At 33.0% G+C, this 23,293-nt stretch overlaps 1 protein-coding gene across 1 annotated transcript in view; it reads right to left on the bottom strand.

Annotated features, from left to right (window-relative positions):
* Window positions 1-23,293, bottom strand: part of LOC306863438 (sodium channel protein type 2 subunit alpha-like) — a 172,273-nt gene that overhangs the window by 17,193 nt on the left and 131,787 nt on the right. The window contains exons 18-21 of the mRNA XM_079406766.1: window positions 16,647-16,767; window positions 10,020-10,174; window positions 5,707-5,880; window positions 1,500-1,622 (exon numbers count right to left, since the gene is read on the bottom strand). Coding sequence (XP_079262892.1) covers window positions 1,500-1,622; window positions 5,707-5,880; window positions 10,020-10,174; window positions 16,647-16,767 — 573 coding nt within the window. The remainder of the gene's footprint in view (window positions 1-1,499; window positions 1,623-5,706; window positions 5,881-10,019; window positions 10,175-16,646; window positions 16,768-23,293) is intronic.

Raw genomic sequence — 23,293 nt, 5'->3', positions numbered from 1 at the left:
TAATCTAAAGAACCTGTTTCCACTATAAAGAACCTTTTGTGCAATGGAAATATTCAATGGGTGTTAAAGGTTCTTCATGGAACCATAAACCAAAATAAGGGTTCTCTATCTTTTGGTTCCATGAAGAACCTTTAACATCCCTTGAATCATTCCAGGTCCTTTAGAGTGGAAAAAGCTTCTTTAGGTCATTAAAAGTGCTCTTCACACCAAGAAAACAATGATTATTTTAAGAACTGATCACTAAGGGTTTGAGGAACCAAAAATGTTTTTTCTATGACATCACTACAAAAAATATTTTCTTGGTGTGAAGAATATTTCAATCATCTAAAGAACCTTTTTCCACTGTAAAGTACCTTCTGTGGAATTGGAAGGCTTATCATTGAACCATAAATTAAAATAAAGGTTCTCTATTGAGTTCTATTGGTTCCATGAAGAACCTATAACATTCATTTAATCTTTCTTTCCAGGTTCTTTACAACAACAAAAAAAAGTGTCTTCAGATAATTGAGATGTTCTTTACAACATGAAAATAATGGTTTCCAATAATGGTTCAATGGGAACCAAAAATGTTTCTTTTATGGCAACATTGCAAAAACACCTTTATTTTTAAGCACGTGGAACCTTTCCATTCAACAAAAGTACTTTATAGTGGAAAAAGGCTTAAAATGTTCCTCTTTTAAGAACTTTTCACTGAGAGGTTCTTCGGGGAACCAAAAATGGTGAAAACCCTTTATACTCTTAATAATAAAGGTGCTTCACGATGCCATAGAAGAACCTTTTCGTTTAAATGGTTCCATAAAGAACCTTTAACATCTGAAGAACCTTTCTGTTTCACAAAAGGTTGTTTGTGGCAAAAGAAGGTTCTTCAGAATATAAAAAGGTAAGAAAGAGATGGCTCTTTAAAGAACCTTTGACTGAATCGTTCTTTGTGGCACCAAAAATGGTTCTTCTATGGCATCACTGTAAAAACCTTTTAAACTCCTTTATTTTTAAGAGTGTTCTCTGGCATCACTGCAAAAACACCTTTATTTTTAAGCACGTGGAACCTTTCCATTCAACAAAATTACTTCATAGCGGAGAAAGGCTTAAAATGTTCCTCTTTTAAGAACTTTTACTGAAAGGTTCTTTAGGGAACCAAAAATGCTTCTTCTTTGGCATCACTACAAAAACACCTTAATTTTAAGCACGTGGAAACTTTCCATTCAACAAAAGTACTTTATAGTGGAAAAAAGCTTAAAATGTTCTTCTTCTTTTAAGAACTTTTCACTGAAAGGTTCTTTGGGGAACCAAAAATGGTGAAAACCCTTTATGTTTAAGAGCATACGACCATAGAACCACCTCAGGCTGGTTTAAGAAGATACTTGAGAAGATGCATGATGATTTTTCTCTCCTCAGCCAACTCCCTTAAAAAATACTGACTTCCTGTTTCTGTGAAAGAGAAATGAGCGAAATGGGCTCAGAAATGGGACAGATGTGACAGAGAGACGAGAGTGTCTTACCCTCATGCCATCAAACCGGGACAGCGCTCTCAGCGGTCTGAGGGCTCTGAGCGTTCTGAGAGATTTGATGGCAGCAAAGTCCGAGTAGCCCAGCGTGTTTGCTACCAGGCTTACGAGAGACACCTATGAGTGACAGAGAGCCGAGGAGAAAGAGAAGATAGAAACGCAGCGTTAGGACATCAATAACATCAGACCCGCTAAGGAAGAAAACTGCGGCGCTAGGAGGAAAAACAGGGCTTAATGATCACGGAAACCCGGTTCTGGAGACCTGTTAAGGAGAAATGTTGTTATAGATGTTTCATCGCTGCTCTGTGACCTGTGAAGGACTGAAGGGGGGTTTAGAGGGCAGCTGTCTATTGAGTCTACTCAGACGGCGCCTTCAGTGCCGGGCCCCGGTCAGAGCGGCTCTTACCCTTATCCCAGCAAAGCGAGACACGGCGCGGAGAGGCCGCAGCGCCCGGAGCGTCCGCAGAACCCGCATGGAGCCAATCTGGTCATAATTGACCACACGTGCCACCAGACCAATCACTGACACCTGCATGAAGCGAATTATAGCTCATTTAGTTTCCATGAGTTTCGCGTTAAGTTCATAGCATTCATATTGTTCAATTGGGATTTTTCTATTCATGTTCCAATCAGTCTTTTACGGAAGAGAATTAGAGGCCAAGCAATAATAAAAAAATGAAACCATTTTGAGATTAAAGTCGTTAAATTTTGAAACAAATGTCGGAATTTTTTTTTGAGAAAAAGTCGTTAAATTTCGAGAAAATATTTTGAGTGTTGTTTTCTAAATTTAATGACTTTTTTCTCGAGTTTATTCTTAACATTTTATTTTGAAATTTTTTGAGTCTTTTCTCGAAATTTAATGACTTTAATCTCGAGATGGTTTATTTTTTTTATTATTGCTTGGCCCTAATCCTCTTCCGTAGTCTTCTGAAATAAAAAAAAAAAGTAAAAAAAAAAATATATATATTAAAAGCGTTTCATGTGCATTTAATAGCTTTAAAAGTAATTGATCTTATTTATTATAAATATTAAAATCTCATAATATTACTCATATTAATCAACTTTGATTTTGTCCATGCAGTCAATCTTTAGAAATAAAAAAACTATTTCAATGCTAACGTAAATGCAGTTCATGTGCAGTAAACAATTTTAAAAGTACTTGATATAATATATCATGAATATTATAACAAATGCTATACTATATTAAATATAATTTAATATTATAGAAATTTTAAATTAAAAAAATATATATAAAAATTAAAAATATAAAAACGATAAAAATATAAAAATAAAATCTCTGAAATAAAATATAAAAATAAAATATCTGCAAAATACTGCAATATTCATATTATTTATATTAATCACATGGGATTGTTGTGTCTATGTTCCAGACTGTCTTAATAATAAAATTTTTTTAAAAAAAATTATATGTCGAAGTAAATACGTTTCATGTGCATTTCTCTTTAAAAGTACTTAATCTCATTTATTATAAAGATTGAAATCTCAAATTTCATATTTTTCTAATTAATCAAATTTTGTCAATGTTCCAGTCAATCTTTGACTTCTAAACTTCAGAAAATCTAAACTTTAAAAAAAATTTTTTTAAGTGAAAGCAATGCATTTGATGCGCATTTAATAGCTTTAAAAAAATACTTAATCTAATTAATTATTAATATTAAAATGAAAAAAGTAAATGGGACTGTTTTGTCCATTTTCAATTTTAAGAAAACTTTAAAACTATTTCAAAGTCACAGCAAAGTCATCTAATGTGCATTTAGCAGCGTTAAAAGTACTTTTCTGAGTATTAAAATCTCATAGAATCTTTCACTATTCATTCAAAAAACATTCAAATATTTTGTCCAAAATATGAGTTCACGACAAATGAAATGTAAAAATGCATTTCTTGTGCATTTAACAGCTTTGAAAGTACTTGATCTAAATGATTATGTAAATATTGAAATCTCACAAATTTCATATTATTCATATTAATCAAATTGGGGTTGTGTTCATGATCCAGTCAATCTTTAAAAAACAAAAACTTTTCGATGTCAAAGAAAAACTTAACGTACAGTACTTGATGTAATTTATTCTAAATATTAAAGTTTGATAAATTTAAAATTATTCCAATATGACAAAATCACTTTCACTTTCACTATTACTTAAAAAAATAAAATATTTCGTGCTTATAATATTAGTAGTTGATTACAGATGAGTCCTTGTTTAATTTATATCAATTAAATCAAATGGATTAAATGCTATTTCTATTCTGCTCACTTATGAAGCAAACTTTCTGATATTTAAATTAAATACATTATATTGCATGAATGCATTTGGCAGTCACTTCTATCCAAAGCAAACTACATCCATTGCATTTTTAAAAGCATACATCATTTTTCATGCATTTCTTAGAAATCAAACCAATGACCTTGCTGTTGTTTGAGCTGCAGGAATAAAACACACTTCTGTGCTTAAAAGAGGAATTTTAGGCACATTTTCTCATCAGGCATCAACAAACCGCATAAAGTGAAAAATCTAACCTGAAGAGACTGAAATACAGTGGTGTATTTGATCAGTTCTTCATGCTGCTGTGAAGGTGGAGGTGAAGTGTGTGATTTCTGCAACACTTGCATCAGCAAACAGATTTCAACATCACAAATAATTACACACTCCACCTTTCACATCACAACTTTACAATTGACTACAGCTCTCCTCACCCTCTCTTTTATTCTCACTGAATGGAGCCACACAAATAAAAACCATTTCATGAAAACACGTAGAGTCTGTGCAGCGATGCAGTCGGTATCTGTTTTGGCTCTTCGGTCAAATGACATTTTTAACTGATGAATAGATGAATGCTCTACCACAAATATAGTGTGTAAGCTTAGAAAACTAGACTAATGAGGAAAAATAACACAATTATGGCCTGCTAACATTAATATTTGTACATAGTTCCACATATGCACATACTGTGCATTTGTCATGTTTGGATAACTATCCTTTTTTGGACAAAATGTCATTATTATCTGATAACAGAGTGTTTCTATGGGATTATTGTGTCTCTCTTTCAAAAAACAAAAAAAACAATCACATATATATTTTTAGAAATCAATGTCAATAGAAATGCATTTATGCCCATTTAACCTTCTGGTGCGATGAGTGTGTTTTTTAGGGGATTTATGGCACTAAATTAAATTAATGGAATAGTTATGATCCATTTATTTCCTGTTAATACTTTATGAGCATAGAAAATAAAACCTGAAAATAAAACAAACTGTTGTAAATCTTGAATGCTTTGGAGCTTTTCAAAAAGTTACATATGTTACATATATAAGTTCATTATTACGAAAAAAACACACACAAAATTAATAATATTAAAATACAAATATTAATACAAATATATTTTCCAAAACAACTTTTACTCTAAAACTGTTAAAAAAACCAAAACCATAAATCTAAACAAGTTACTTTCCGAATTTGAGGTTGATATCTCAGTTTTTATGTATGCATTTTCTATTAATTTTTATTTTTTTTATTTTTTTAGGACCGTTCAACCTTTTTGAACTATGTACATGTGTGTGTTTGTTTGTTTTTAATGTGTTCCCATAGCAAGTGCCAAAATCCTTAACAAGTCCTAAACAAAACCAAAACAATTCAGTCAAAAATGACCAACCAGCTTCAGAGGGTAAAAGCATTAAAAGTACTAATATAATTTATTCCAAATGTCAAAACCAACCTATGAAATTAATATTATATGAACTTATATAAACATTAAAACCGATAGAGGTTTTCTTTTCTGAAGTATTTTTTTTTTTACAAGAAATAATTCAGTGTGTCTTGCCGTTTCTGTAGGAAATCCTACAGCATTGTTTTTCAGTATAGGTTGTCAGAATCAACCCAAATATGTGCTTACAAATACTGAAATATCAGGCCAAAACAAACAGCACTGTATCACTGGAGCTCAAACAACAGCAAAACAACATGATAATAATTATAAATGATCATCTTGTAATGTTACTGATGAAGTGCTGGAAAGCTGAACCACAGCCACATTGATGATTATACAATAGAAAAGTTGCTCTCTGTAAACCGAGCTCATTCAATCTTCCTGAGATTTTAAATGTTTTATAATAAAGCACTTCTGCTGTTATTCATTCTCTGCACTTTGCAATCAGACGCTGGGAAAGTAAATTGATGCACTTACATCCACAATGATAAAGTCCAGCCAGCACCAGTAGTTGGTGAAGTATTTCGTGAAACCGTAGGCGATCCACTTCAGACCCATTTCCAAGATGAAGATGTAGGTGAAGATCTTGTCTGCGTATTCAAGCACCACTTTGACCACTTTCCTTTGTTCAATGTAAATGTCTTCAAATGCCTTTCAACAGAGAGACGCAGAAGAAGCAGCGAGTTAAACCAGACGTTCAGAACAAGCCGAGGAAGACTTCTGAAGACCTTCAGCGCTTCTTTCGCTCATTCATCTTATTAACACATTTGATAGTGAAACTGAAGGACGACTGGGACAATCTACAGAAATATGATGAAAAAGCTGCATGAATGTTTTATTGAAGTGATGTTTTGATTAATGACATCATAATGTGCCATTTTATAAAGAAAGTAAATCATTTGGGTTTGGAGCATTGCTGTTTTAGTATCATCGAGACACTATAATTAGGGTAAACTAAAACCTTTAACTTATAAAAACAATACTTAAACTACAACAAACATTATTGGCAAAAAAAAAAAAAAAAACCTTAAATGAATATGTTGTTTTACGGTTTTAATTTTTGTTAACTATAATAACCCTTGTTTGGTTCACTATTATTTTAGTACAGATAACTGAGATACTATTCTATTTTTTATTAATATTTTGAATTTGTTTTTATTTTTATATCTTCTGCTTTCATTTTAATTCTAGTTAAAGTTTTAGTAATGTAGTTGTTTTTTGGCCAGTTTTACTAGTTTTTAAAAATATTTTTTAAATAAATTTTTATATTTAATTTTTAATTATTTAAAGTAATATAATTTTTTAAGATTTTATGGTTTTAATTTCAGTTAACTATAATAACCGTGGTGTTATTTGGGTACAGTATAACTGAATATATGTTAATATAATTGAAATACTATTATGGTTTTTATATTTTTAATTCATTTTATTTTTATATTTCCCGTTTTCATTTTAACTCTAGTTTTAGCAGTGTGTTTTGTTTTGTTTTTGTTTGTTTTGCCATTTTACTAGTCCTTTTACTACGTCTATATAGAATTTTTATTAATTTTGATTTCAATTTGAGTTATTTTAGTATAGCCAGTTAAACTAAATGGAAATGAAATAAAATTATTTAAATTTCTTCATTTTTTATTTTAGTTTGGGTAAATTTTCTTTTATTCCAAATAACAGAAAATGTTTTTTTTAATGGTTTTAGTAGTTAACTATAATAACCCTGGTTTGGACCACCATTAGGTTTAGGAGTAAATGATGAATTTTCATTCTTGGATGATCTATTTCCTCGTTAAGTGTCCAGACTGTTCGTCGGAGCGGTTCTACTATTCCGCACATACATGCACCGATGTCCAGCCGAACATCTGCGTCCGCCGGACTCGCCGCTGCATTTTGCAGACTCTGCTGTTTCTCATTTTCTGCTTACTTTCTGTTTTCATGTGTAATCATTCAAGTGCACGTCTGAAAGAACAGCTGTCTACTGAAGCTGCTGGTAAATGCCACTAAAATACCAGCCGGTCGGCGCACACCTGGCACCCGGCCGTAAGACAGAGCTCTGACATTAGCCCCTCTCTGTGACTCACACAAGCAGGATTCTGATCTTTAAGGAAATGCACAGTCTTATATAATATTATGCAGCGGGAATATATTTTTCTCTCTGGCATTTACCGTTTTCTGTGTCATGCATAATCTCACAAAGACACAACTGGTAATGCTTATAGTCGACACAAAACTAATTCGACATGTTCCTCGTTTTATTGTGCATGATTCAACGGTGCATGTTATTATAAAAGAAAACAATATTTATCTTTGTAATATTTTATCCTAGAGACACTCTTCACCACCTAATCAATACTCAATTACAAGTTAAAATAACTGTTTTCTATGTGAATATATGTTAAATGAATAATGTATTTCTGTGATCTGCAGCTGTATTTTCAGCATCATTCCTCCAGTCTTCAGTGTCACATGATCTTCAGAAATCATAATAATATACTGATTTACTGCTCAACAAACATTTCTGATTATTATCAATGTTGAACACAGTTGCCCAATATTTCTGTGGAAACTGATATGTTTTATTTTTCATTCACAGATGAATATAAAGTTCAAAAGAGCAGCATTTATTTGAAATAGAAAGCTTTGGTAACATTATAAATGTCTGTACTGGCACTTTTGAATGCTTTAATGCATCCTTGGTGCATAAAAATTGAAATTGATTAAAAAAAAATAATAATTATGACCCAAAAAAATCAATCTAATTTACAAATAAATAAGAAAGTACTTGAATGCACATTATGATCCAATTCAATGATAATTTTTCAATGATGCATTAATAATTATGAAAGTTACTTATTATAAAGTGTTACTATATATTAGTGCTTTCAAACGATTAATTGCGATTAATCGCATCCACAATAAAAGTTTCTGTTTACGTAATATATGTGTGTGTACTGTGTATATTTATTATGTATATATAAATACACACACATGCATGTATATATTTAAGAAAGATATGTGACGTTTATATATTTATATATTATACAATTTATATGAATATAAATATATACACGTAAATATATGTATATAAATATTTTCAAAATATATGTGTATATCTTTATATATATATATATATATATATATAAAAACACACACACATATATTATGTAAACAAAAACTTTTATTTTGGATGCGATTAATCATTTGACACTACTACTAAATATAAACTTTTTCAGCAATAACTACTTGTAATAAAGCACATTCTGGTCTTATTTTCAGTCTTCTAACTTGATAAACCCTAAAAAGCACAAAAATCTCTGGCAAGAAATCAATAATTGTGTTAATTTAGTACTAACAGCGGCTGTTTGAAAGGATGAGTAAGACTGTGACTATTTCACAACACAGCTAACAGCCCGTGGCACGTGTTGATGTAGATTAGTGTCATCTGACATCTGCGTGTTTGCTGGCATCTGACAGCTCTCTCATGGAGACGCCGGTCAGAGGAGTTGACCAGTCAGCAGGCCATCGGCCGCCACAGGCCAGCTAGCAGGAAGTGAGCTGCCACTTCCTGCCAAACACACACCGATAGAGACAGCTTCTGTGCTTGGTTTAAAGTCAAAGCTGTCATAAAGTCAGTGAAGCAAGCTGAGACTAGAGTAAGACGTCTTTAATGAGACACTACAGGCAAAAACATTGCTTCGTCATGCACTGCTCAAGTTTCAGATTCTGCTTCCAAAACACGTCTTTCAGACTGGTGGAAAGAAAACATCCAAAATACATATGTAAGTGTTTATTTGAGTATAACCGAGATATTATTGTAGTTTTTATTCATATTCTGAAATTGTTCCTATTTCCTGTTTTCATTTTGATTCTAGTTAAAGTTTTAGTAATGTAGTTGTTTTGGACATTTTTACTATTTTTTTTTTTTTTATTTGAGTTATTTTAGTACATCAAGTTAAACTGATTGAAAATGAGAAATGTTGCAACTAGTTGAAATAAAATAAGAAAAAAAAAAGTTTTATTTTATTTCAGTTGTTTCTTTTTTTTTTTTTTTTTTTTTCATGGTTTTAGTTTTCGTGAACTATAATAACCCAGGGTTGGACCATCATTAGGATGAGTAAATTATGAATTTTCATTCTTGGATTATCTATTTCTTTACGTTTTACTGTTTATTAAGTTTCCAAACTTTTGAATGTTTATTTTATTGCACTTTATCTATTCGCACCTGTAGATTAAAATTAAAATACATAACTTTAAAAGGTTTTTCCTCCACTTGAGCAGCACTTGCATACACCAAAACTTACAGTTTTATTCCACTCCATATTCTGAAGGTTTTTACTGAGGGGTTTGTTGATATTTCATTCAACTCATTTTATACAATACTTTATTCCAAAAAACATGGCGAAAATGTATTTTTTCTGGCTGTTGACAGCATTTTGTGATTTATGGAGTGATAAAAATAGATATCCAAAATCCCCTCAGTAAAAACATTAAACTCTAATATGTCAACAAAATCAAACAAAAATGTTGAACCTGGCTTTATCCAATGTTCAGATTTATTCACTGGAAATGTATACAAATCAGTGCATATTAATTAGATAATACCTCATTCGTGTAAACATAACATTTCAGAACTTGTTTAATACAAATTAATTTACTGGGAAAGTATGTGATATCTATATGTTTAAATTTTCACCTTTAGTGTCTTGGCTTAAGTAATAAATCCTACTACTGCGACTGCACTGTAAACAAAGTTTTTAACATTCAGTGCAAACTAAAAACGACAGATTAAAGCTCACCAGCGCTCCACTGCTGAGGAGGATCATGAAGATGATGAAGGTCTCAAACCAGCTGTGCTCCACTATCTGATAACACGTCTTCCTCAGACGCCACCAGGCTCGACCCAGACCTTCAGACGTGTTGATTTCACAGCACTGAAAGCGACGTACACAAACTGGAAAACAAAAACATTAACGTTTAATGATCAATAAATGGTTCAATGAAACTAAAGTTCCAAGATGACAAAAACATAAAATGTATTATTTATATTTATTTTAGTTTCTTGTAGTTTTGAAAAACTTTTATACCATTTTCAACAAAAGTTCTGACTGAATCAAGTGTACTGGCTCCCTGTGTCATTCTAGTAAAAAGTAATACAATTTAAAATAAGTAATATAACTAAATAAAATTACAAAAAAAGTAAAAAATAAATCTTTTATGTATTAAATAATATATTTAAAAAAATAAAATATTTTAAAAATATTAAAGTTTTCAAACCAATCATAAATATATGTTGTATAAATATGATTTTTTTTATTATTTTGTGGGAGTATCTACAAAGGTCCATGCTATGACACAATTTCCTTTTGTTTGTTTTTTAAATGCTTCTGGTTGACTACACCACACTAAATATTAAATACTAAACATTTGTTTGTACAAGTCATTTCAACTTAAATTACATTACACCAACTTCAAGTCAAGTTCAGTTTCATATACCTTGAAATTATAAAGTTAAATAAAATTACGAAATTGCTAAACTTATTTTGATGAGTTACAGTAAACTGCCATGAATTACAGATCATATAATTTTACAGTGTAGCATTTTAAAACAAAACTGCTTTAAAAATAATAATAATATTAAAGAACATGCCAAACTACATAATTTTTCATAAATTGATAGATTATTCATGTATTGAACAGAAGTAATTCAGACTATAATTGAGACTACGACACTCATTTTGCTGACTTTTATGCTTTCAAAACCTCTTTGTTCAAATCAAATGAAAACGCAACTTCAAAAGACTTCAAAGAGCTTCCAAACACTTCAAAAGATCACAAACACAGTTCCAGCGAGAAATTGAAGATCAATAGCTGAACTGCTCTACTGCATGTAATACAAACACATCAGTAGAAATAAATGATATCATCAGCGTTGGGATTATAAATGGAGCTCGGCTGCCGTAAAAGGTCCTCGTTTTGCTAATCTGTCGGTCTCTGCATTCGAGACGCAGCTTTTATGTGACATAATCCCGGCCGATATCACTGGCGCTCTGAAAGCCCGCCGTCTGTAACAATGAGTCCCTGCCATGAAATCCCATTTGAGCCTTGCATGGTCGTCAAAGCGTCTCCATTACTGGCATCTGAGCTCCTCTAAATTAACTTATTGCCTGTAAACTTAATAACAGGGTTATGGTAACAGGGTTCTCTCAACTCAATTTGTACAGATGCTCCTGCTCTCCATTGGCGGCATCAGACATTTTAGCACCCGGGCATCACCATTCATCAAGCAATTAACAGCCATCAAAGCAAAATCAAAAGGGCCCAGAGTCTGGAGTTATTGGTGACTTCATTGCTTTATTCGCCTCTTCATAGATTTGATTTGTCAGAGAACATCCCGAGAAAACAGACTCCACAGACAGTCGTGTTTCCCAAGTGTGTCACTATTACTAATGCTCATAGTTAAGGTTAAAGATTTGAGTATTAAACTCTACACTTAAAATGTGGCGTACCGAATTGATTAGTAAATTACATTTGTAAAAGAATTAGGTTAGACCATTATATGAAAAGATCTCGTCCCCTTTTTATTTATTTTCTTCAGAATTGTGATGATTAATTTGTCCTTTATTTCTATACACTCTGCTCTTACCATTGAATAGCACTGTTTGGCTGAGCATTGCTTTTAATTTCCCTGTTTTTAATATTATTATTGTATTATTATTGTAAAAGAGATTTTTAATCTCAATGTGCTTCTTTTCCTGGTAAAATAAGGGTTATAATAATAATAATTATTATTATTAATATTATTATTTATTTTTGATTTTCAATTTTATTTTGGTTGAGTATTACTTTAAGGATGATGTTTCTTTTCCATGTTTATCATTTATGTAAGTTTTGTATTTACATAAATAATCGTAATAAATCGTAATTTCAATGGAAACTAATGAAATTCCAAATAAGAACAATTAAACACAAACTTCACATTCAAATAAGTTATCTAATTTTAAAGAATTTCCCTATTTTCTGGGAAATAAGTTGTTGAGCGAAACAAAACAAAAAATTGCTGAAAAAATAAAATAAAAAATCCTTTACAAATCCTTTATATTATTATTATTTTTATATATATTAAATATATTAATTTAGTTTTCTCTCACTTTATTACAAACACTTTAAATTTAACAAAGATTCAGAACAGGAATGGAAAAATCTAAGAATAAAAAGAACATATATTATAGGGCATTCATTATAAACAACATTATATTTATTATTCTTTTTATTTATTTAATGTGGAATGTGGAAAATGCATTATGCAAATAAATTTGAGCTCACACACTTCTCTCATTCAGCACAAATCCAAAATGTTTGTGTGTGCTTGACATTAATTGCATGATATATATCGCTATAAACACACACAACACAACTTATATTCCGAAAAATATGATACATTTAATCATTAATACATCATGCATTGATTTCTTCTTTAATTTGTAAGTGCTTAATGCAATGCACTTGTTAATGTAACGTTTTTAGGCAAAAAAGCATCGTAAAGCTTCTGTCTCCTCAGTGTATTTCCCTTCCGAATGTATGAATCTGCCCTTTTGACTTCTCCAGCAGAGAGCTGTTGACTGATTCAATTCAGTTATGTGAAAGTGTGCTATTATTCGATTTATAGGTGAGAAACCCGATCTCGTCTTGCTGAAATGCTGAAATGTGCGAGCGAGAATTATCAGAGGAAATACATGGCAGCTCACTTGCCATAAATCATTCACTCCTTCAAACAGACAGCCCAGCGCAGAGATCTGATTGTTTGCTATTGCATGGAAATGAAGTCGACAGCTTATAAAGTGCAGATCTGAGGCACACAGAGACGGTTGTGTAATGTTTTCATCACACACACACACACACACGCACACGCGCACACACACACGCACACACACGCACACACACACACACGCACACATGCACTCACGCACTCACACACACACACACACGCACACACGCACACACACACACACACACGCGCACACACACACGCACACATGCACTCACGCACTCTCACACACACACGCACACACACACACGCACACACGCACTCACACACACACACACACTGTATGACAGATGTTGGTCGTTTCTCAGAACAAACTCTTACTTAACAGAGCAATTACACAGAACAAAGACACCCTTATGAAAATGAAGCACACTTTAGCATATTTTTGAAAAGAGTAATTAATATGGAAATAAGAATATATTTGAATTCGAACTGAAAAAGTCTACTGTAATTGCATGCAACTTTCAGTTTCCATGAAAATGTATTATAGTTTAAATTAATATTAAATACAGCTTTAGAATTTTTTTGACCCACTTAAGTACATTTTATATGTATTTACATAATTCATAATTTTGTCTATGAAATACAGTTTAATAGTAACGATATAATTTAAATCATGCTAAATCTTTCTGACAACACGTCAAACGATGCTAGCAACATGCTAAAAGATACTAATCAATTATGCTTAAAATATGCATGCAATGTGTTAACAACATGCTAAAAACTTGCCAAAACATGCTGGAATGCTAGCAATTAATTAAATAAAGTTAGATACAGCTTAATGTTTTTGACCCACTTAAGTGCATTTTATATATGTATTTTCATAATTTTGTCTATGAAATACAGTTAAAGGTTGATATTAATCAATTACACTGAAAATATGCAAGCAACGTGCTAGCATCATGCTAAAAACATGCTGGCAATATGCTAAAGCATGCTAGCAATACATTAAATAAAGCTAGAAACATGTTAGCAACATAACTCAACCTAGAAATGTGCTAAAACACAGAAACCTGCTAACAGCTCTCATCAAAATGTACTGATATAGATTAAATGTAATATTAAATACAACTTAATGTTTTTGACTGACTTAAGTACATTTTACATGTATTTTCATCATTCAGAATTTTGTCTATATAATATGGTTAAAGTATAAATAGTAAAAATTTACTACAAAACATGTTTACATTGTTAAATTCTAATAGAATGCTAAAAATATGCTAAATCCTGCTGGCAACATGCTAAATTCTAACAGCATGCTAAAACATGCAAGCATCATACTATTAGAGGATAGCGATGAGCTAAATAATGCTAGAAACATGCTAATAACGAGTTAAATCATGCTAGCAGAGAAAATATATGGCATGCTAAAACATGCTAGTAACATGCTAAAATATGCTAACAATGTGCAAAATCATGCTAGAAACATGCAGAATTTTAGCAGCATGTTAAAACATGCTAGTAACACGCTGAAATATGCAAGCAATCTGCAAAATCATGCTAAAAACATGCTAATTCAAGCTATAAACATGTTAGAAATGCGCTAAAGGATGCTAGCAATGTATTAACACATGCTAAAAACATGTTAGCAACATATCTTAAAAATGTGCTAAAACATTTTAGCAAGGTGCAAAAGCATAAAATAGTAGTAATATTTAATTGACTTTTTCTGACTTCTGAGTAAAACCAAACGTAAAGCTTAAGCGCAACGTAAAGCTTTCCTCATTCAGTGTAAATTTATATTGAATACCCTTCCCATCGACGTCCAAACGCAACAGACGTCTCACAGGTTCAGGGTTTTTAGCTTGTCGGGATGCATCTGATTGGACCGGCTGTCGATGCATTGAATATGGAGAGTCAGTCATCATCAAATTAACACAGGACCATTTCGTCTCTGACAGGCCTTTTCAAATCTTTGCTGACACAAGACATTCAATTTAATGCCCCATTGCCCTTTTAAATGTCAGTTCACTGGTTAATGTTTTCTATCAAATCACCTCCACTTCAAAATGAGGGTAAACAGGAGGATCATGACCAACACACGTGACTCTGACGTCTGGGACCATCCTCAGAAAACACCAGACTGCAAACGTCTCACACTTTTACTTGCCTTTTCTCCATAAGGATTAAAAAAAAATTAATGAACCAACCGAATCTATCAGAGCTGAAATTAATTATTACATTACAACTTATCAAAGCAAAAACATATGTGACCCTGGACCACAAAACCAAGTCGCTTCTTAAGTAGCACAGGTATACTTGTAGCAATAGCCAAAAATGGGTCAAAATTATCCATTTTTATTTTATGCCAAAAATCATTAGGATATTAAGTAAAGATCATGTTCCATGAAGATATTTTGTAAATTTCCTACCGTAAATATATAAAGACTTCATTTTTGATTAGTAATATGTGACCCTGGACCACAAAACCAGTCAATTTTTTGAAATTGAGATTTATACATCATCTGAAAGCTGAATACATAATCTTTCCATTGATGTATGGTTTGTTATGACAGGACAATATTTGTCTGAGATGCAACTATTAGAAAATCTGGAATCTGAGGGAGCAAAAAAATCTAAATATTGAGAAAATCTCCTTTAAAGTTGTTCAAATGAAGTTCTTAGCAATGCATATTACTAATCAAAAATGAAGTTTTGATATATTTACGGTAGGACATTTTCAAAATATCTTCATGGAACATGATCTTTACTTAATATCCTAATTATTTTTGGCATAAAACAAAAATCAATAATTTTGACCCACACAATGTATTTTTGGCTATTGCTACAAATATACCCCAACGACTTAACACTGCTTTTGTGGTCCAGGGTCACATATCTGGAAGAAGACATAGGTGCAAGAAGTGTTCTACATTCAGCATAAATTAAAATTTGTAATGTATTTATCCTTATGAATATATAAATATTTAAATTTTGAATAAACATGCAAAATATATACAAAGCAAAGCAAAAACAATTAATATTATATTGTATTATATTACATTACACTGTAAAAATAAAAAATTGAGAAAACTTAAAAGTTTAATGCAGCCAGCTTCAGCAGATTTTTGAGTTTGCTCAACTTTTTGTTGCATAAACTGAAAACAACAAGTTGAGAAAACTCAAAAATCTGCTAAAAAGTGCATAATATATTATATATTAGCATTAATGTAATGTGAATTTGGGAGGATAATAGACCAATAATGAAAATAATGTAAGCAAGCAAAATGCGAATATGAACATGAAAAATATTTTTTGTAATTAAATGTTTTAATTTAGCATAAATTAAACTTTATAAAATATCTATCATTATGTTTGTTTGTGAATTTGGGGGATAATGTGTTAACTGATCATGTAAATAATATAAACAGGAAAAATATATATTAACAAATATTAACAACAACAACAACACAAATGTAATTAAATGTCGTTGCTGAGGTCTTTGGCAAATGTTTTTCATTGTTCAGATGGAAATGATGGAGAAAATGAGTGTGAATTTAGCATGGTTAGTGTTGTGTGGTTTGTGAATGAATCAAGCTGTTATTGATCATCAGAGTAAATACTGCAGCTGTAAGTTAAATCTGTTGTGATTACACACAGTCAGGAAAGCAGTTTTCCGGATCCATGGCCTCTTCGGCCGTCTCTGAGTATTCATCCTCCTCCTCGCCGGGTTTCCTGAGGTCGATCGTGCTGCCCTCTGATAGGCTGGTGTCGTCTCTCTGAAAACCAAGAGAACCAATCAGATCTCCTGACCAACGTTTCACCTTTCCAATCATACTTATGACTCCTGGAGATTAAAATAATAATAAAAAAAACATTTCAGAGAGATTTACAAATCAATTAATTTTGACTGATAATTAGCTTGATTTATTCATTTCTAAAATAAAATTGCTCACATGTAAGTTTTAGTTAAGATTTTAGAGATGAGCATAGCTAGACAAAGGCAAAGTATTCAGTATAAATATATTACATAAATGACAAAAATAAATAAACAAATACATAAATAAATTAATATTAGCTTGTGTATATAAATGTATATTAGTACTAGTTTAACTAAATAAATAAATACATAAACAAATAGATAACATGTATTAGTATTAGTATGTTAATTAATAAAATAAATGAATAAATAAATAAATACATATTAGTGTGTATATGTCTGTGTGTAAAAATAAATGTTATGCATACCAGAAAATGTTAATTAATTTTAGTATATCTTTTTATAAACAAGCTATAAAATAAACAATTGTATTAGTATGTCTATAAATAAACTAAATACATAAACAAATAAATAAATACATGAACATATGTTCATAAAGGAACATTATGTACATATAATAAAAAAAATTAATAATTGTTTATAATGTAAATTAGTAGTAGTATTTATATTAGTAAATGTATATTAGCATTAAAATATCTATATTTAAATAATTATTAATTATAGAAACTATAAAAATTATTCAATATTATACAAAAAATAAACAAATGTTAGTATATCTATAAATAAAATAAATACATAAACAAACAAATGAATACATTTATAGCCTATAAATACATTATGTAAATTAGTATTAGTATCTATATGAAATAAACAAACAAACAAAATCTAATTCTTCAAAATGACGGTCCATACAAGACATCGTGTATCATGTGGTCAGAGGTTAATATTCTAAATGCAGAATTTGTCAGAAGTAACGAGTGTTGAAAGCATTGTGTGTGAGTGTGTGTGTGTGTGAGTGTGTGTGTGTGTGAGTGTGTGTGTGTGAGTGTGTGTGTGTGTGAGTGTGTGTGTGTGTGTGTGTGTGATTCTAGTCGGTTCAGCGCGGCAGTGATTTATTCAGGTATTCAGAGGTTAGCGTGTCTCCAGGTGCGACTTTCGTTTCCTTGTCAAACTGTGGCACACTCAGTCCATCATCACGTCTCTTCAAATGAGAGGAAGCTCATGCTAAGTGGAGCGCTGAGTATGTGTGTGTGTGTGTGTGTGTGTGTGTGATGTGGGTGTCCGATGAAATTTAACACCAGACTGGCCCACGGCTTCCACAGGACGATAATAAGACCACACAATGATCGCATGCTTCAAACAACTGAGAGAATATGAGACGCAGGAACAAACATTACTGACCTGTGAAAGTAAAACAGGCCTTTTGTGGCTTGTAGTTCATGTCTATTAGACTGCAAGGTTTACATGCTAGTTACTTCTAAACACTGACAAAGAATATGTATTTAAAATGTCTTTCCCTTCAAGGAAAATGAAACAAACATTTTGATCGAGCATGTTCAGGTCACATTTTAAAACAAAATAAAATAAATATTTTCAGCACATTTTGCATACTACTTTATTTGCTTTGATACTTAGAATCCTTAAATAGTCATTATGATCAATACTTTACATGTTTTAATTTACGCTGAATTAAATGAAAAAGCTATCAAATGTATAACTATAAAAAAAACTACATTTTTGTTGTTAATTTGTTAACTTAAAAAAAAAAAACCCTGAAAAAACACAAATTTAGATACTTTTTTGGTTATAAAAATGTGTGCTTGATTGTCATGCAATTTTTTTTTTACATTTTCATAAAAAATTGATTGCCATAAAAATAGGCTTCATATTCTTTGTGCAAAATAAAAGCAAAAAAAAACAAAAAAAAATTTTGTGTTAATTGTGAAAGGTATGCTACTGTAGTTGTCATGAAAATAATTTTACAATGCAACAAAAAATTAATGGTCATAAAAAGGCTTATTTTTCTTTGTGCCAAATAAAATATTAATGCAATGTTTTTATCTCGATTTTAAGGTGGAACACGACCTGGTTTTTCTCTGCAATCTATTTAGGCATTCAATCTTCTGGGAATTGCAGCTCTGGGCATTTCCAGGCTTTTTTCCCCCCCAAAAAAGTGAAGAACAGAAGAAGACAAAAGCACATATGTGATATTGGCCTGACCGTATCAGTTTAACCTAATTTAGCTTCCATTCTCTCTTAACATCAGATTTTAAAATCCAACCAGCAATCCTTAAACACAGACTTATCAGCGTTTCCCAAATCATTCAGTCATCTTCTGACAATAAACACAACCTTTACTCCAATTACTGACGCTTCAGGGCTGTTTTTTCACTGCTATTGCTATGCTCTGATGAGATTGAAGTGAAATATGATCTGTTTTTTCTGAGCGCTCAGCAAACAGGTAATGAGCTCAGCATTACATCATCAATATCTCTGCGTTTTGTCCGTGTCAGAAAGCGTGGTGGCCCCTTAGCGTGCAACTTTATTCGTCTTGCACACAAACTCAAGTTTGCATGTGGTTCTCGCCGGCGTGTGAGGAATCCCAGCACAAAAGCCCTATAAATAACCTCCCGCAGGGCTACGAGAGCCTGGATGTGGCATTCGGCGCTGGAATCTAATGAAATCAGAGCCGTTTGAGTGCCATCAGCAGAGCGGCCGTCTATTCGCGCTGATTCAACAGAGACTGAGGCGAACGAGTGCCAATAAAAACCGAATGTCAACACTTCACTTCCACCTGCCGAGAGCCGACGTCCGTCAGTCACACAGAAACACATCAATAACACAATCAAATCACATGATGCCATTAGAGCCAGGATGTAGGACACATCCATACCGCGTTATTACCGGACAAACCTGAGATCTAATCTATCTGACTGACTGTCGTCTGTCTGTCTGAGCAGTACTGATGAACACAAGATGAAAACATTGTCATGCAGTTTCTATTAGGGTTGTGTGGTTTGGGGAAAAAAATCGAATTGCACTTTTTTTTGATAAAAGCTGTGAATCCGACTTAAAATGCAAAAAAAAAATGTTTATAGGCTTGCACAATTTGGTAAAACGTTTGTTATTATACTGTATATCAACATGGCTATAAAATACTAATACTAATTCTTTTTTGATTAATCGTGCAGCCCTAGTTTCTTTGATGCAATATGCAGGTGATGTAATCGCATAAATGTCTAAATCATCACAGAGTCCAAACCGAGAATCACACCTGGCATAAAAAAGTAGAGCAATGTGCAAGCGAGCAAAAGAACAAACACATCTATATCTGGCAAATTATGGGTCATCAGAGTCTGAACTATTAGCGTTTCTCAGAATGAGCTCGGATCTTCTCTGAAGAATCACCAGATGCACCGAGACACACAGAGACAAACAAGAGACACTCACAAACACACAGAGATACTTGGAGACATACGGAGATGTACAGAGATGCTCAGAGACACTTAGAAACAAACAGAGACACTCACAGACACGCAGGGACACACTGAGACAGACAGAGATATTCAGAGACACACTGAGACACAGACACACACAGAGAATAACAGAGACATGCACACTTAAAGACAGATAGAGACGCATAAAGACAGATAGAAACTCACTGAGACAGACTGAGATATGCAGAGACACAGATACAGACAGTCACTCAGACACACAGAGACAAAAAGAGGCACACCAAGACACTCAGAGACACTCTGAGACAGACAGAGACAGACTGAGACATTCAGAGACATGGAGACAGACATTCAGAGACACATAGAGACAGACTGAGACATTCAGAGACACAGAGACAGACAGAGACAGACTGAGACATTCAGAGACACAGAGACAGACAGAGACAGACTGAGACATTCAGAGACACATAGAGACAGACTGAGACATTCAGAGACACAGAGACAGACTGAGACATTCAGAGACAGACAGAGACAGACTGAGAAATGCAGAGACACATAGAGACAGACAGAGACAGACTGAGACATTCAGAGACATGGAGACAGACATTCAGAGACACATAGAGACAGACTGAGACATTCAGAGACACAGAGACAGACTGAGACATTCAGAGACACAGAGACAGACTGAGACATTCAGAGACACAGAGACAGACAGAGACAGACTGAGACATTCAGAGACACATAGAGACAGACTGAGACATTCAGAGACACAGAGACAGACAGGGACAGACTGAGACACAGAGACAGACAGAGACAGACTGAGACATAGAGACAGACTGAGACATTCAGAGACACAGAGACAGACTGAGACATTCAGAGACACAGACAGACAGAGACAGACTGAGACACAGAGACAGACTGAGACATTCAGAGACAGACAGAGACAGACTGAGAAATGCAGAGACACATAGAGACAGACAGAGACAGACTGAGACATTCAGAGACATGGAGACAGACATTCAGAGACAGACAGAGACAGACTGAGAAATGCAGAGACACATAGAGACAGACAGAGACAGACTGAGACATTCAGAGACATGGAGACAGACATTCAGAGACAGACAGAGACAGACTGAGACATTCAGAGACACAGAGACAGACAGAGACAGACTGAGACATTCAGAGACATGGAGACAGACATTCAGAGACAGACAGAGACAGACTGAGACATTCAGAGACACAGAGACAGACAGAGACAGACTGAGACATTCAGAGACACAGAGACAGACAGAGACAGACTGAGACATTCAGAGACACACAGATACAGACTGAGACATTCAGAGACACAGAGACAGACAGAGACAGACTGAGACATTCAGAGACACAGAGACAGACAGAGACAGACTGAGACATTCAGAGACACAGAGACAGACAGAGACAGACTGAGACATTCAGAGACACAGAGACAGACAGAGACAGACTGAGACATTCAGAGACAGACTGAGATATGCAGAGACACACAGATACAGACAAAGACACACAGAGACAAAAAGAGACACACCAAGACACTCAGAGACACATTGAGACAGACCGAGACACACAGAGACACTCAGAAATGCACAGAGACCAACAGAGAGAAGACATGGCGATGGATGGATGGACGGCAGCACGAACAGAAACCTGAGGTCAAACTCCTACACGTTGCCATATGGTTTCCAGTTTCAGCCAAAGCTTTTGATGAGCATGAGCTCTAATTAGGCTTATTTGACCTCTTTTTGAGGTGAAACTGTGAAATGTGTCATACTAAATCACGTTGTGTTCAGGATGTGTTAAAGAACAAACCTGGACAACAAGAGATTGTTAAAAATATGTATAAATATTATATTCTAAAAATGAATATCAAATAATTACTAATTAATTGTATAAATCAATAAATGAATGCATGAAGATTACTATTTGTTTATAAATAATAAAGTCAGTCTATCTATCTATTAATACATTTTTTAAAAATACAATAAATAAACAACTAACTAAATAATTAAATATTAGTATTAGAGCAGTAAATTTATTAATATGCAACTAACTACATATTAGTATATCTATAAATAATCAAATATTAGTATTATTATGTCTTCAAGGAAACAAACAAGCAAATAGAAAATATACAAATAATTGTTAAAGGTAGGGTAGGTGATTTCGGAAAGGCTAGCAATAGCAAGCTAGCTTTGAAAGCAAGATCCCCACCCTCCCTACATAATCACTGTGCAAAGCCATGCCTCCTCCAAAACACATGAACGCGCTCCGTCAGAGCAGAGACTAACCTGTGACACGATGAGAGATGGCTTTGGTGCAGGATTGAATGCCGTGCTGTCAGATTACCTCATGTCTCATTCACCGCTGAGAAAACATTACAGTACAAAGCACATAGTATTACAATAATAGCACCTTTCATTCTGGAACGCGCCAATGCATATCAAGGCTGATTTAACAGGCAGGCAGGACAGCCTATCGTAATGTTCGGACCGAACATTTTCATTGGACAAAGTTTTTTGGGTCCTACGCCTTCCACAGACTGCATATAAATTAAGCCTGTCAAACGATTAAAATTTTTTAATCTAATTAATCACAAAATAAATTTGACTGTGAAAATACCCACAAAAGATTATTTGAAGCTATTTTTGTGTTTAATGAGAAAGTATCAAAACATTACAAATTGTAGCTTTAGAAAGGATTTTTTTTTGATTCAATAAAATTTATTACACAAAAACATTTAGGCTACAACGGCCTAAGATAAACTATGGAACACAAAAGAAGATCATTTGAGAAACATCTCAGTATTTTTTGTTTACAGAATGAAAGTCATTACCCAAAACAGCTTCAAAATACCTTCTTTTATGTTCTGCAAAAGAAGTAAATGATGACAGAACTTACATTTTTTGGGGGTGAACTATCCCTTTAATGTTTATTATTATTATTATTATTTATTTATTTATAAATGAAGTGATACTCTAAATAAGAAACTAATCTGCCAGCAGATTATAAATGCCTTTATGATTCGTTCTAACAGCT

Source organism: Barbus barbus, assembly GCF_936440315.1.
Source record: "Barbus barbus genome assembly, chromosome: 44".
Classification (NCBI taxonomy): Eukaryota; Metazoa; Chordata; class Actinopteri; order Cypriniformes; family Cyprinidae; genus Barbus; species Barbus barbus.
This window is presented reverse-complemented; position numbering and strand designations above follow the sequence as displayed.